This window comes from Acipenser ruthenus, chromosome 30, assembly GCF_902713425.1.
Source record: "Acipenser ruthenus chromosome 30, fAciRut3.2 maternal haplotype, whole genome shotgun sequence".
NCBI classification, from domain to species: domain Eukaryota; kingdom Metazoa; phylum Chordata; class Actinopteri; order Acipenseriformes; family Acipenseridae; genus Acipenser; species Acipenser ruthenus.
Window position 1 is genome coordinate 12203235 of NC_081218.1, and position 16731 is coordinate 12219965.

General features: G+C 41.3%; 1 protein-coding gene across 1 annotated transcript in view; it reads left to right on the plus strand.

Annotated features, from left to right (window-relative positions):
• Positions 1-9534: 9534 nt before the first annotated feature.
• The window catches only part of LOC117435328 (contactin-2-like), a 29648-nt gene continuing 22451 nt past the window's right edge, over positions 9535-16731 (plus strand). The window contains exons 1-2 of the mRNA XM_059004834.1: positions 9535-9826; positions 16545-16660. Coding sequence (XP_058860817.1) covers positions 16603-16660 — 58 coding nt within the window. The 5' untranslated portion in view covers positions 9535-9826; positions 16545-16602. The remainder of the gene's footprint in view (positions 9827-16544; positions 16661-16731) is intronic.

The following is a 16731-nucleotide window of genomic DNA, read 5'->3' on the forward strand; positions in this document are numbered from 1 at the left end:
CTTTTTCTTCAGCTAACTAAAATAAAATAGCACTCAATAAATGACAGATATCTTCAGCTAACCTAAATAAAATAGCACTCTACGTTACCTTTGTTAGTCTGAAATTTGAATGCTTACGTAATACCAAAAACTGATCACTTAAATACAGTATTCTAAGTTGTAGTGCAGCTGGTAATTTACACTAATATATAGCTCTTTATGTATTTTTCATCTTTTTTTAGACATGGCATTTGGCTGAAGGAAACGCAAACAGGCAGTACAGCTCAAAAGAAAATGTCAGATTACATCACTAAAAGTGATTACTTGTAATTGTCTTTCAATGCAATTTCATATCACTAGCAAACAGGTGTGATTAATCGATTGCGTAGATCAGAAGATTAATCAATCAACAGAAAATGTCAAGATTATACATACAGAAATAACTAGAAATGTTGAAAGGGTGCAATGAAAAACAGAAACAATATAAAAACTGGAAACCAACTAACATACCATGAGGCTGTGTGGTCCAATGGTTAAAGAAAAGGGCTTGTTACTAGGAGGTCCCCGGTTCAAATCCCCACCTCAGCCACTGACTCATTGTGTGACCCTGAGCAAGTCACTTAACCTCTTTGTACTCCGTCTTTTGGGTGAGACGTAATTGTAAGTGACTCTGCAGCTGATGCATAGTTTACACACCCTAGTCTCTGTAAGTCGCCTTGGATAAAGGCGTCTGCTAAATAAACAAATAATAAATGATACATGAGTAAGAAAACTTGTACCCCCTAAGATAGATTTTGGCTGCCAGTTGAGGTAATTCTGCAGTCGGTTTGCTATACTAGGGCTCCGGAAATGTTTTGTCAGTTAATATCATAAACAAGCAAGCTGAAAGCTTTTATTATTTCTGTCCATTCCGGTTCCTTTGCTTTTAAAACAACTCTACATTTGCTATGCATGAGGCTTATTTTTTCTTTTGACATCATTAAAATTGGAATGCACTTTTTATTTGTCCCTAATCAGGTTTCAATGCTCTTAGAAAGTGGGTTACCACACTGTAAATCAATAACACATGACTCTACTAGCGATTATATATTTAACAGCAAAGATTTCCTGCTTTGCTTTTCCTTTATATGGACTGTAATTATAACCCATTTTCATTACTCAGACTTTCAGTTCATGATGCGTTTTTTAGAAAGGGTTTATTCTCGTTTTTCTTTTCCCACCACTCTTTAACCTACACAAATGTTTATAAAGCAGTCCTTCAGAAAGTTTGGTCCCATGACTGCTTCACACTCTTCACTCCCATGTACTGTACACACAACATGAAGGTGCTGAGCACAGTGGTGTAGCCAGAACTCGCATGATAGTTATCCAAGTCACATGACACACTTCTTAAGTCACATGACACACTTCCGCCCAACTGTGTGATTCAGTCAGCAGTCCTCTTAGAGTGTTAGGAATGACTTCTATAATGAACTACTTCTCTAAGAAGGCTAAAAATGCAGACGAAGACGACAATAGCGCATTGACTACGACTGTGGAGTCAAACCCAAACGAAGGCACAGACACACAGACACGCAAATAAAGTAAAGCATTCTGACAAGATAGAGACTTTGTGGAAATAGAAATTAGATGTGTTTCTAGAAGTGTGTAATGTGAATTTGTATAGTAATTCTTGTAGAAGAACATGTATATTTTAGTGGTACCTTTAGATATAGGACTATACCATTGACTGGAGGGCTGCTTCAGTATTGATTTAGACTGCTAGGGCAGGCTTCGTGATCCAGACACAGTCAGTGAAGGTCTTACCAAAGGCACAATACCCATGATATTTACTACATGAATGCAGGCGTGCTGTGGAAATGTGAACATGGTGAAAGCATATTAAAAAACTCCAAGTGATCAATTCCTGCCCTGGCTATTGCTACTGAAGCATGACATTTCTAACTGGATTCTCCAATATATTTACTCCAAACCATCATCCCTTATACAGATTTAGCACAATGTTTGTGCACTATATTTTGCCCATGCTTTCCCCATGGTTATACTATGCATTTGACATATTTTACCCTGGTTTGCCGTGTTTATTAATATGCTTTACCACACCTTGCTATTCTTTACTATGCTGACCTATGCTTTACTATGCTTCACTGTGTTTTATTAACTCTGTTTTTACTGTGGTAACCTTTTGTAATGGATTAGCACAAAAACACGAATTTCAAGAATCAAAAAACAAATAAGAAACATTTCCATATGATTTCCAATCCGCTAAATTGAATGTCCCGAGTTGTTTCTTACTGGTTGTATCGGGTGCATCTTTCCTTCCTGAGAAAATAGTACTAATCATGATTTGGAGTAAAGAGCTCTGATAATCTCGCACATACTGTACAATTCCAATAAAAAAAAATTAAAATGTTTAAAAGAGCCCTGTGACAGACAAAGAGTCTTGGTTATAAATCTCCTTCCCAACCTGTGAGGGCGCTGTATAAAGGGAACAGTGTGCCCCGGACTGGATGGTCTGACAATTCATTCCAGGGAAAGGTCAGCTATCTATAAAGGGGGCGGAGCCACAGTACAGGCCTTAGCAGTGCTGAGCTCCATTGCAACTTCTGTTTCAGAGACAGCACTGCAATGTAAATATAATATTCATGGAAGACCAGCTAGATTTAGGATCATGAATATTTGAAGACTATGAAGGTGACAGACCCAGAGGCTGTGGTAAGGCTGAAAGATAGAACATTTAAAGACAAACTAATTTAAAGACACCGACATCTGTCTACTTGTTTCTCATAGTTTCACCTTGATTGAGCATTATAAAGCAAGGTGACATTGAAAGACCTAAACTCGTTCTCCTAAACTCCTGTTTTTTAGAACAAACTAGAAAACAACTGCTCTTGCGGAAATTTTTGCCTCTGATTGACTATGGTGACATTATTTATAGAGTATCTACGACCACGGTCTTAAGAAAACTGGATCCTTTGTACCATTCTGCTTTGAGGTTCATAACCTTTGAGGTTATTCTGTTCATCATAGTGATTTCTATAGATTGGCTGGTCTGACTTCTTTATCTTTGCGAAGATTGAAACACTGGTATATAATTGTTTAGAAGGCTATCTTTGGCAAAACTCCAAATTATCTTAATATGTTGTTAATTATCTCTACTAGTACTTATAATTTTGGATCTCAGACTATTCTAGGTTTTTCACTTGGGTGCACAAGAGGACTTGCTTTCCCCATAGTGCTAGTGTTTGAGAGAACAAGGTCACATTTTCATACGGGATCACGATCTGGTCATCACGCCTATCAGCTCTTTTGTGTAAGGGCTGTGTAGTGCTACTCAGTGCAGTTCACACTGACACCATTGTGTTGTTGTTGTTGTTCTTCTTCTTCTTTTTCTTCTTCTTCTTCTTCTTCGTCTCCTCCTCCTTCTCTATTTATTGATTTAAAATAATGCTCCACCACAAAATTTATAATTTCCCATAACGTTTGTTAATGTATTTGATTCTATGGAGGGTCTCTGATTCCCTCTAATGTCTGGCTGTGGAAACGGTTAATGAGTCAGTGTGTCTCTCCCTCTCGCTCCGAGGGATCAAATTAATGTGTTTTACAGAACAGCTGCACTGACTATTATCATTGTTTAATTACACGGTGCCTAATGGACCCTCATGTCACAAGTCTCCCATTCGAGCTCTTTCAAGCTGCCCCGGAGCAATTTCAAATCCCAGTCAGTAAACATGTATTAACCCTTCCACCCCTGTAGCTTATCCCAGTGGGGCAGGGGTGTAATGGGAGCTATCTCAGCGGGATTAACAATCTACCCTAAATAGGGGGAAGGAACTCAGGTGAGTGGTTTCAGTATTACCCACCAGCCCAAAGTCCAATTTATTACCATACCATGTGGTAGTTTAAAACGTGAATCTTAGAAAAGACGCATCACCTCAAACTCGCATCACCTCAAACTCAACCTCTCTAAATCTGACCTCCTTTTCTTTCCCTCCTCCTCCCCCTCCTCTGATCTCTCCATCTCTGTTCCTCTGGAATCTACCACACTCTCTCCCTCTTCCTCAGCTAAGAACCTTGGAGTCACCCTGGACCCCTGCCTCTCTTATTCCCAGCACATCTCCACTCTGGCACGCACTTGCCGATTCTTCCTGAGCAACATCCGAAGAATCCGACCCTTCCTCACCAACTATGCTACCCAGCTCCTGGTCCAGGCCCTGGTACTCTCCCGCCTAGACTACTGCAACTCCCTCCTGACTGGCCTCCCTGCGTCCGCCACCCGTCCGCTCCAGCTCATCCAGAACTCTGCTGCCCGCCTAGTGTTCTCTCTGCCTCGCTTCGCCCACGCTACTCCACTACTCCGCTCGCTCCACTGGCTCCCGATCACCGCTCGCATCCAGTTCAAGACTCTTGTACTAGCCTACAGATGCCTTGATCAGTCTGCACCCAGCTACCTCCAGACCCTCATCTCTCCCTACACCCCCACTCGACCTCTCCGCTCCGCCTGCACTAGAAGACTAGCTCTACCACCGCTACGCTCCCCTGCCTCCAAAGCCCGCTCCTTCTCCACCCTTGCTCCGCAGTGGTGGAATGACCTTCCTACAGATGTCAGGACTGCCCAGTCCCTGACCACATTCCGGCGCCTCCTTAAGACTCACCTCTTCAAAGAGCACCTGTAGAACTCTGTTTGTATCCTGGGACACTATCACCCTTCATGTAAATGTGCTTTATTTTGCTCTTATCAGCCCCTATTTTACTGCATTTAATCCTGTACTTCAGAATACTGTAATCTGCCAAGTGTTTAACCTGTAGTACTTTGTATTTAATCACATCCTGATGTAACTATCACTATTTAATCATATCCTGATGTAACTATCACTATTACCTGCTGTATTATTGAATTGTGGTTTGTCAAACTTGTACTTTACTTGAACAAAAGTTATTGTATTTCTTGCTCTTATTGTATTACTTGTATTGTAACGCTTGAAATGTTTTTGCTTACGATTGTAAGTCGCCCTGGATAAGGGCGTCTGCTAAGAAATAAATAATAATAATAATAATAATAATAATAATAATAATAATAATAATAATATTAAAGGTATGAAGAATATGTTCTACACACCATGTCCAGAAGACATTTTATGATGTGACCTCGCTGGCTTCATCTACAGTATCAGCTCAATACTGGTGTATCAGAACAGAGTTATTTACTTTTGAACTAACCCTGGGTTTGACTACAAAGACACAATTTCTATCCAGCTTCTATGATGCGGATTAGTACACAATTGTGTCAGAAAACGGTTATGGTTAGGGTTAGGGTTAGGGGGGTTAGAATTAGGTTTAGGGTTAGGGTTAAGGTTAGGGTACATCATGCAAAAAAATACACATTAAGAGACTTCATTTAAAGTGTTATCATAAATTTGAGAGGTGTTCTAAAAACTTGGAATTAAAAACAAGCTAACAACAACAACCTCTCTGGTCTTTAACTGTAGCGTCTAGAGTTTAGTTCTGTATTGTTGAGTGTTACCTGCAGACTGTGGTGCAGTGATGCCATGCTCAGATAGCTGCCTGTCCCTGGACACTAAGCGTCTTTATCAAAGATGAGATAATACACCCCTTTCCACCAATCAATAGTGCAGCCTCTCTCTCTCTCTCTCTCTCTCTCTCTCTCTCTCTCTCTCTCTCTCTCTCTCTCTCTCTGCCTGACCAGATAATGGGATTTAATGGGTCTCCTCAGTTGGGACTTGTCCACTTTGAAAAGAAGGGAAGCAGGTCTCATATAGAGGGAATTCCAGTCAACTCTACCATATATCACCCGGTACTGTCACCTCACAGAAACAATGTTTGTATTATGATTAGTTCCGACAACACCTGAACTGTTGAATAGAATTTTGTGACACAGACACACAATGATGGGCTTAATTTAATAGGTTGTAGAAAAAATAAAATACCTGTTAAATCTCTCTTGAGTTGTTTTTAATGTTGTAAGAATATCACATGACCAGTCAAGAAGCGATATCAACAGACCAGTGGGGTGTGGCCAAACCTGAAACCACTGCAGAAGCACTGAGCTGTGTTGCAGTAAGAATACCTCTGTTAAGAAAAGGGAACAAGACTAAAAGGCTAAAATATGCACAAGAACACAGAAATTGGACTATGGAACAATGGTCCAAGGTGCTTTGGACTGTTGATGGATGGACAACGACACCTGTGATGCAAGCTATTTCACCCAATGTTTTTCCTTCTTTATGCAAGTCAAGGTTGTTATAATAGTAGAAAACACTAGTGGAGTAGAAAAATACAACATGTCTAAGACTTTTGCACAGCAGTGTGTGTTTGTGTGTGTATATATACCTAAACCTACATGAGTGCTGTCCATGGCTTCGGTATTTGGGATGTGTTCCTGGTGTCGTGGAAGGGGTTAACCAGCTGCTCACAGACTGTGTTGAGAGGGTGGCGTGTGGGCAACCACACAGACAGGTTGCTTTTTCCTTCCCAGCATGCCCCCAGCTGTATCCCAGCATGCACCCTCTGCCCAAGGCAGATGGAGTCCAGAATCCACATATCCAAGAACAGCCAAGAGGTGTAAAAACTGCTAACCTTGCAAACAATTGCAGACGTTGCTGTCTTGTGTTTGTAATCATCATTTTCTATTATTATTATTATTATTATTATTATTATTATTATTATTATTATTATTATTAATGCATAGCTTTCCATCTCATAATTAGGCACTAGGGATATACAGTGCTAGAGACTGTTAAGACTGGCTCTTATTATGAAGGTGCTGGGTAATGACAGTGCTAGAGAGCTGAGAATGGAGTGTTTAGCACAGTGCTCATTATTATTAGGTGTTGGATAATGACAGTTCAAAAGAGCTGAGAATGGAGTATTTTAGGTTGGGCTGTTTGACTCCTTTATTCTTTGACATTTAAGATGAATAATTTCCACCTATATTGATTCTTTGGAGTGATCAGTGCTGACAGCCTATGAGTGTGACTCCACTCAGGGTGATATTGTCCTGGGCTATACCCGCTCCAATCAAGCTCTGCTGCTGAACTCAACCCTCGTCCATCATTCAGCAGGACTGGAGCCTGATACAGTGCAGAAGGACTGGGCTCTGTGCCAACGGCCCCCCAGAAACACTTCTCATTTAAATGCTAATGCACGGGCACGCGGCTAATTCGAAAGGGGCATTTGTTCTGTGGTTCTGTGGCAGGGGGGCAGTGCTGTCTGTGGTTTCAAACAGCAGACGCCAAGCCTCAGGAAGTGCATTGCCATACAGTTAATTGACAGGATGCCCGAAGGAAATTACATTTCCGAGCCTTGAAAACACATAAAACTGTAACAGTAGTACCTGTTAATGTTAGCTTGTACTTCATTTCTGTGACACGTTTATTCAGTCGTATTGGTAGATAACCAATAGCCTTGCATGTTAACTACACATTCATATAACACTTTCAATTAGTGCCTATATAATTACACTGTAATTACATGGTAATTGCACATGTGGTTACAGAGCAAATACATCTAATGGTTACTAAGCAAATGCACAAGCGCTTGTTGAAAGCATGCAGTTACAAATGACGCAAGGAACTTTTTATTTTGCAGACATGTTGTTGCATTGTTACTGCATGACCAAATGTGTTTGCATTGTGTTACTGCAGAGTAACTACAGTGCAATTAGAGACAATTCATGTAAAGTGTTACTCAATTTCCAATGTAATCTAACAGAGCCAATAACACGGTGTCACAGGTGGGGGACGCTATACTGAAATACTGCAAAGTCACAATCATTGACTGAAACATGATAAAGACTTCAAGTCGAAACATTTGCCAAATAATTGTATGATTGTGTTTCAAAATACTACAACCCCACCAACAAGACATTTTACACAGATTAAAAAATATATATTCTTCCCTCTTTTCCCTTGGTTCTAAGTCATGTGAATTGTCTCCAAAACAGGTATGGTTCCCCAAGGAGTGATTTGAGTCTCTGTAAGTGGTTTCAGTCAAAGTGCAACAGAGATACTATCATTAGATACCTTTATCTACAAAGGGCTGTCTTGGGGGCATAATGGGATCTAGTACAACATGCACATTACAAACTAAAGTCATTTTGTAATAGCATTAATACCCTCCTCAGCAGGATCTACCTGATTGATCATCGACATTTCAGTGTGCATTACTGAGGTGCTGAACCTCGGACCTGGGCCTGACATGAACAGAAGGTTTCTAGCGGAAGAGGGGTCAGGTTACTGTGGCTTATCTGATCAATAAACTCCCATCTACTGATATCTTACTGACAGCTGCCTGATCTCCTAAAAACAGATTGGGTATTGGGTCTGGCTTGGGGAAAGAGTGCCAAATGGGCAGCAGTGGGGAGTAGTGGTTCGGGCTCTGGACTCTTGACCAGAGGGTCGTGGGTTCAATCCCAGGTGGGGGACACTGCTGCTCTACCCTTGAGCAAGGTACTTTACCTAGATTGCTCCAGTAAAAACCCAACTGTATAAATGGGTAATTGTATGTAAAAATAATGTGTTATCTTTTAACAATTGTAAGTTGGCCTGGGTAAGGGTGTCTGCTAAGAAATAAATAAAAATGTTTTAAAATACAACCTCTGTTTAAATGTATAATACAGATCGGAGGCTGTAGCAGGATAGTGTCACGGCCCAAGCTGTAAGTGTTACTGTCAGGAAAGAGACTCAGAGGCTGGAAAGCTGCAATTCAAGCGCTGTTTATTAACACAAAATATAAACAATACAGGAACAAAATAAGGGGGACCAGACATCCCAGTTTTCCATCAAAGGTCCCGGTGTCCCGACATTTTGCTCCAAATCCTTACCCAATTAGCACTCAATGACCTAATTAGAGAATGACCACATTCCCCACATGGCTGTTGGCACACTCAAATGAATTGCTAAAATTTGGATTTTAATGGACCCTTATCCGGATCGTCCGTCCGCCTGCTTGCCACACTTTACCTGGGGAACACTGTCTTGAATTTTCACCTTTCGTCTATGAACTTTCATTATAGACTCCTATAGCCAATCTGAGGATGGCATTGGGGCATGCAGTATCTGATAAACTGTTCTGGAGTACACTATGCTTGTGTGCGCACTGGTTTAATCATTTAAATGGAAGCAATCGTTCAGAACAGTAATTGACAGACCAGACTAACTCACTATTAAGACATTTCAGTTCTCTGATGAGATATGATGAATGTCTCTTGTTAAGTGACTGCTGGCTAGGTCTAATGAAGTAAAAGCTTTCGAAATGGTATTGGGGGGGAGGTTGCTGAAACAGCTTCAAACAGCCCCAAGTGGCAAAATAGCAGCATAACATCATTGCATCAAAGCTCTTATAAAGGGATACATAAATAATGCAGGACTTAAAGAGAGAGAAAGAAATGTGCTTTTTTTGGTAACTAGTAGTCTGGGAGGGAGAGAGAGAGAGAGAGAGAGAGAGAGAGAGAGAGAGAGAGAGAGAGAGGAGAGAGAGAGAGAGAGAGAGAGAGAGAGCGTGGGCTGTTGTAAAGGGAGGAGCACATCCTAATGCGACAGAGCAGCAGACTCACTGAATCATCACACACTCTCCAAGAAGAGGAGAGAGAGAGAGAGAGGGAGAGAGAGAGAGGGAGAGAGAGAGAGAGAGTCTACAGCAGAAGCAGAATCAGATGCAGAGCTGAGCAGAGCAGGTGGGGGTTGGAGCTGCAGCACAGTAAAGAAGAAAAAGGAAAGACCCCAGCTGATCGCCCAACACCACAACCACCGGGACACTTCAAGAACCTCACTGCCACTCTCCAGTCTGCTGCACCCAGCTGACACCACTCCCCCTCTCTGATTGCAAGGTAACAAGCTAGTGTCTCTTTAATTGGCTTCCATTAAGGTCAGGGCTCATGCTGCAACGTTTCTTATCCAGAATCTGATGCTTCCAGCGTCCCAGCTCCTGTAATTAGTGCTCATTGGGTGTTAAATTAATTGAGGTTTGTGAAGGGATGTGCTGCTGGCACAGCGTGGGCTGAAGCCGGCCTTTTTGGTGGCAGTTTTTTGGCTGCTGTGTTATAATCGGTGGCTGTTCTTTTTCTTTTCTTTATTGTGACAGCTTTCAGTTGCTGGTGAAATGAGCTGGTTTACCAGCCACTGTGAGTCAGAAAGACAGAATAGTTGCAATTGGGGGCGAGCATGGCTTAAGCCTGCTCTGAAGGACCACCCTTTCTTTTTGAGGGTGAGGAAACAGTGGCCTCTGATTTTAAAACTGCCTGCCTACTGTGCCTACAAAGGTGTCACTGTGTGACGTTTGTTTTATGACGCAGATCGCTACTGTCTCCTGAGTTAAAACTACTGAATTCATCTTGTTGATCTCATCCACTGATCTCATCTCATCTCTACTGATCTCATCCAGCCTCCAGAGGTGAAAGGCAAATGCATTAACACCTGCGGTTTTCTGTACCACTAATCAGCTCCCTGGGCAGGCAGGCAGGTAGATAGGCAGGCTAGCACTGCAGGCATAAACACAGATGCACTGCAGTTTAGGATAATGCCAGGGTTAAAATACCTTTCTCTTGGTGATGGTCCCGTAGCTTTAAAGCACCTTGGATTACATCCCATTAGTTTAATAATTGGAGTAGCCAGGTTTCTCTCTCTAATTAGAAAATGGAAATGTCTGTAGCACTGCTGCTGAGCTGATCTGGTTGATTCAGAAGGTCACGGTATAAATCTCAGTCTATATAAACTTAAGACGGGGCGAGTTTCGGAGTTTCGGAGATTCGGAGATCTGAACTCCACCCCTAGAGCAGGTTTGTATTTGAGATCCAGTGAAAGCATATTCAGTCACCCTTGCCGTATGTATGTGGTGTATGCGGTGCTTCAATGCAATACCTTTCTTGGCAGTTCGCAGGGCAGAAGCACACTTTTTAGGGGGCGATGAAGAACTGATATCCCACACTATCGTTTTGCATTGGAAGTAAATGCAAAACTTTTGGTTGTCACTGCACTTGTGGGACGTCTGGACAGCAGACTGCTGATGAAACCAGAAACAGGAGAAGAAGAGCAGAAGAGGCAGGTCAGCCTCTTTGCTCGAGTGCATTCAATCCATGCTGCTGGTTCAGGGCTAAGTACACATCTCATTATGAGGAGTTGATTAAGAGAGATGAGATCTGGAGCCACAATCCTGCCAGGAATATCCCTTAAATTACCACTCGTTTTTAATTAAAGCTGTAAAGTAAAAAAAAAAAAAATCCTTACTGAATACGGATTACAGAAGTTATCAGCACAAAAAATAAAACTGTCAGAACTTACATGGGACTTTGAAATCAGAGTTGGGAATTAAAATGTAATTACAGTACGTTATTATATCCTATTGAATTTAAGTATCCGTTATTCATGATAATGCCAAAACTAATTCAGAAGACATATGCACCTCATATACTAACATTTTATTTTTTTAAGGCAACAGTGAGACGTATTTTGTATGCAAAACATGTGCACTTTATACTAACCAAACTCCAATGGTAAGATGTGTAGTACTACTCAAAGAATGTTTAGAATTACATTACAGTATGTTGCATATATCTATGCATACAATATATAGTATTGTAATATATGAGTTTATATGCATTCTCTAGGGTGCTTTTTACATGAGAATAATAAACTGTATACACATTTGATATAGCCCTTAAAATTACAATGCATGAATAGCTATGCAAGTATAAGGTAATAACAGGGTAACTACCGATGGCCCACTTACATGGTCTACTACGTACTTTTGTTACTTCGTCCTTTCTTCCCCCTCCTTTACCCTCTCCCCGCTCTCCCTTTCCCTCTTTTTCCTTCCCTTCTCACACCTTCTTCTTTCTTTACTCCTCTCCCCCTCTCCTCTCTCTGTGCTCACCCCCTGCATTCCCTCTTCCCCTCTCCTCTCAGCCCTTTCTCGGTATGTCCCTGACTGTCAACATATGGTAAGAGGTCTGGGTATTGTCGAGTTGCTGGGCTCAGCAGCTCTTGTTTTTGCTGAGATCAGGCTGGGTTGCTCCTAGCAGCTGTGTTCGGTCCTGCGCTCAGGAAACGCTATTGATTTTCACCTTCGAAAGCTGCCTACGCTCCCGTTTGGGGTCTATTAAAAATACAAATATTTTGAAAATCTAGGTAAACACATAATAGCTGCCGTGCTATCTGATAGCTATCAACTCCACAGCACGACTACTTGTTCAAATAGTCCCGTGAGATCAGAGAAGCATCATAACACAGCTGTGTTTAAAAGTACAACATGTTGACCCTAATTACCGTTCAATTTTGTAGTCCTTTTCTATACTGTAGACATATTCACAAAGATTAAAGTGACATGTTTTTTAAATACATTTTAAAGAGTTGATTTGATCGATTGAAATCAATTAAGCTTTTACACAGTCGTTCTTGACTGCTGTAGGTTTGCGAAAACTTTGTGAATAGCAACAAGCCCATATAAGTAGCGACTACAAACAGTATGAGCTCTTGCAAATCTATTTTCGCTTTTCCCTTGATTAACGGAGCAAAACCAATATATTTCCAGTAATGAAACTGAAACGAAAACCTTCAATAATTAGTAAGAGCTGCAATCCAGTAAGTATGCTACACTGTTCAGATCTGCCAGGATTGGTTGGGCTGGTCAAGGTTCTGCATTGTTTCAGGAAATCTAAACTACATAGATAACCGCTCCTCAGCCCCACAGGCAACATAAAGGCATTTCACAACATTATCGATTCATTAATAGATTTGTCAAACATAAGGTTCTGTTTTGAATCTGGAGTTTACAGGGTCAGTTACTTAAATACTTTAATGAAGTACAGGCCAAGGCTTCAGCATTCGCACCCCATGTTGAAGATCTTCAGGTCTTTCTTTCTTGGTTTCTCTAATACAGCATTCCCAGTGCAGTACGGCTCATGGTTTGATTGTCCATAGACCACTGGAGTAAATGCAACTGCACCACAGGAAAGGTACCAGTGACAGACCATTAGCACAAGAAAGGGGACCAGTGATACCATTGCTAGTTTAAGGAGATAAACAAATGGATCTTAAACCCTTGGTTGGCATTATTTTAACAGGGAGGATTGTTAGTGCAAATCAGAGGTTAGTGTACTAAATGACTGATCGTTTCCAGCTGGCTTTTGCTTGCATGCGTTTTTCCAAGCTCTCTAACACACAAACGCTCACACAAAGACACACACAAGCTCAATGAGACTCAGGACGTGCTTCCTCTGTTCGCTGCAGCCCCAGCATTCTCGGATTGGTTGGCACTTGCTGCAGCAGCAGTACCAGAAGCGTGCAGCTAAAGGACCCAATTCTACTCATGCCTCTGCTCCTGCCACCACTGCCTGCAATCGGAGCTGCCTCACTTCACAACACTCAGCACTTTATTTTTCTACACAAGGAACGAGGGAGTAAAAAAAATAATTTAGAAAAACAGAAACACAAGCCAGCTGTCAAAGTTACTGACTTTCATTGAGAGAGTATAGCATATAGGTGGCAAGCATTCACACTATGTGTGAATGTGTATGTATGCAGTTATGAAGACATCTGCCTGCTTGAAACACTTACCCCATATCCGCTTTGGTCACTGCATGTATAATTGTTTCCTATTCTTCAAAATTCAAATCTGTTTTTTCAAAGTCTTGGCAGGTCAATTTTTTGTACCCCACAGAGTTCAAATAAGCAGTCGAAAAATGAAATGAAATAATTGTGTCAAATGTATGATTAATTCAGTTTAAGTTATACAACATATATTTTGAGTTCACCCTCTAGGTTCACTATATGCATTGTAAAGCTGTATATTTGAAATGTGTGACCCATATTCACCTGTATTAAACATATATGTGCTCTCTCTATGGCACAGATTTACATTATTTGCTTTAAGATGATCTACGAATATATAAATCGTGACAGAGAGAGCATAAGAGGCATGTGTTAATATAACAGGATATTCTTGTGAGAAGTAAAGATTTCAAAGAAACCATCTTGGGCAAAAGTAAGAGGTTCACAGGTTCACAATGACCAATAGTACAAACAATAAGAAGAATCATTTCCTAACGATAAGTTTTAGTTTGGCAGTTTTATTTTTGAGAAATTCAGCTTTGAAAGGTCAAAGCTGAATTTTGTATATTCCCTGACCGACCTTCGTTTTGAACTAAAACGAGTCTCACAAACGCACACTCGCAGACACTCAAACAGCACAAAGGGAGTTTTGAAACCTTTTTTGAAGTTCTGAAGTGGTGAGCTGATCGCCTCAGGGTGACAGGCCACACTCCACGCTGATTCCGAGAGGTCAAGAGATGAAACTGATTGACCATAATAGCTCTTTAATTCAGCGGAACGGGCTGCTCTGTCCTCAATACAGGAGCTATTGTCTGACTGGGACAGCCCTGCTCTGTATCTCTTTATTAGGGGAAGCGGCCGGGGGGGGTCAGCTGGAGCTTTAAGGATGGAGTGGAGGGGGTAGGGCTGTGGGATACACATGGAAAAGAACTCAGCAGTGCGGTAATTTTACAGTAAATCATGCCTTGGTGTTATAAGTGTGTTATAAGAGTGACTTTAAGAGACTTTACTTAAACTTCTTTTGTCCACTGATGCAGACAGAAACCTGAAACCAGTTTGGGAGATGCATGTTAAACTAGTACCATCCTCATCAGCTGAAGTGATGTAGCAAATAAAGATAATTTCTTTGTTGTATTTCTGTGGATTTACCAGAATAGCCGCTACTGCAGACTTCGGTATGGCTAGGGCTGGTTTTCGGCTTCATGCAATCCATAAATCTTACATCTTCCTGTTTTCATGGCTACAGTTACATGTGAAAACGCATGTATTGATTATGTATTTATCATTTGTGTCTTTACAAGTGATCAATACCCATTGACAATCTCTCTCTTTCATTTGGGCTAACAACTCTGCTCTCGTGTTAAAACTTCATTATATCAGAGTTGTAGCAATACCCCCTGTGCAGCAGTGACTCAGGGAGGGGTTTTCAGAAGGCTATCAGGGTCTAAAAGACAAAATTGCGGCAGGCTTTATTGCTTTCTTTACGTTTGGGGATGGGGTGTATAATTTCATGAAATATTAACTATATTGACTAGACCACAAGCAGACAGGAGCGGTGAATTAGCCCGGACACTGAGCAGAGGGATACCCATAGGGATCTTAGCCACTGAAACAGAAATCCCATTACTGTTCACTTCAGAGATTCTCTCTTGAAGCTGTATTACTTTACAATTACTGGAAGAAGAAAAAGAATACCTGTAATAAAACGTATACAGAGTGTACTAGATGGCAGACGGGGGGTGAGAGTGTCATTCTGTAGAAGAGATCGATGGAAATGGATATAGGGTGATTCAAGAAACAGGATAAAGAAGTAACACAGTATTTGGTGGTCTAGATTTTAGGCTTGGCTTTAGTGGTTTAACAGAGATTAAATGTGCCCATCTTCAAACAGTCCTTTGAAACTGTACTTGAAGAATTAAAGAATCTGCTAGGGAAACCGTTCGGGCGATGTCTCCACTTGGCTTTTATTATAGTTTCTTATAGCATTAGCAGAGAAGAATGGATCCTATATTTGTATATGGGGGGAGGGGTACAGCCAGGAAGTCATATTTGAATGGGACCCCAAAAAATCGCCCCAGGGGAAAGGGAGATCAGAGCTGGGATAAAGGACAGTATTATTGCCAGTTCTGTTTCTAGGAAGTGGACATCCTTGGTCTACAGCACAAGTGTGGATGTCGGAACTCTGTTCAATTTAGAACTGAAATGAACAAACTGCCAGTTGTCTGGTGGGACCTCAGCCATGTACAGTACCAATGAAATCGAGGAAGACTTTTCAGTAACTCTTACAAATCATGACCACCAATCCATATACATTACAAAGGAATAGTTAATTGAATGTTCTAATGCTTTAAATGAGTTGTGGTTTGTTGGGAGGAGCGAAGCTACATTTTGGAGAGTAGCTTCTGTAACTGAGGGTAAGTGGTTCTGTACTGGGAGAATGCAGACGGGTCGTCCCATAACTGATGATCTCCAACAGAGCTCAAGACCCTCAAGGCTGAAGCCTTTCCTGTTTTTTGTTCTACTTTCTTCATTCTTTCCATTTTAAACATATTGGGCTAGATTGGGCTCCAACTTTTTAACTCCAAATCGTCAGACACGCTCACAGAAGATATAACGTAGATAATTTAGTGGCTTGTTGGTATTCTGACGGTGGTTAAAGTTAATTAAGTACTATCCACAGGTACAGCGGACTATCATTTATTTGGTCTGAGAAACAGACAAATGAAATCCATTTAACAAAAATGACACTTTAGCAAAAGAAAACAACACTACCGGTGTTTCATTGCTCAGATTGAAGGCAGATGGGATTTTTGCACGAAGCACAGGAGAGGAGCCCCTTTTCCTTTTTGGACTTGGGAATATTAAGAATGGTAATTGGAGTGATGTGGTCGGAGCACTTCTTGGAGCTGTTTAGTTAAACGCCAGACTGCCTGCTCGTAGTAATAGACCTTTGTAAATGAATAATGAGTCTAAAGAGGTTTTTCTTTCTCTCTGTTACAGCTGACCCTGTGCATGACTGGTTTGCATGCGGAGGAGCGGTCGTCTCTTCTGATTCAGAATGGGGCGTCTGTCTAATCTGGTCGCTCTCGTGTCGTTGGCACTCAACCATGCCATTGGTAAGAGCCTTGTCGCTTGCTCACTCACTTTTCCAGCCAGGAGCAGTTTTTGTTAAAATAAAGATGTGATG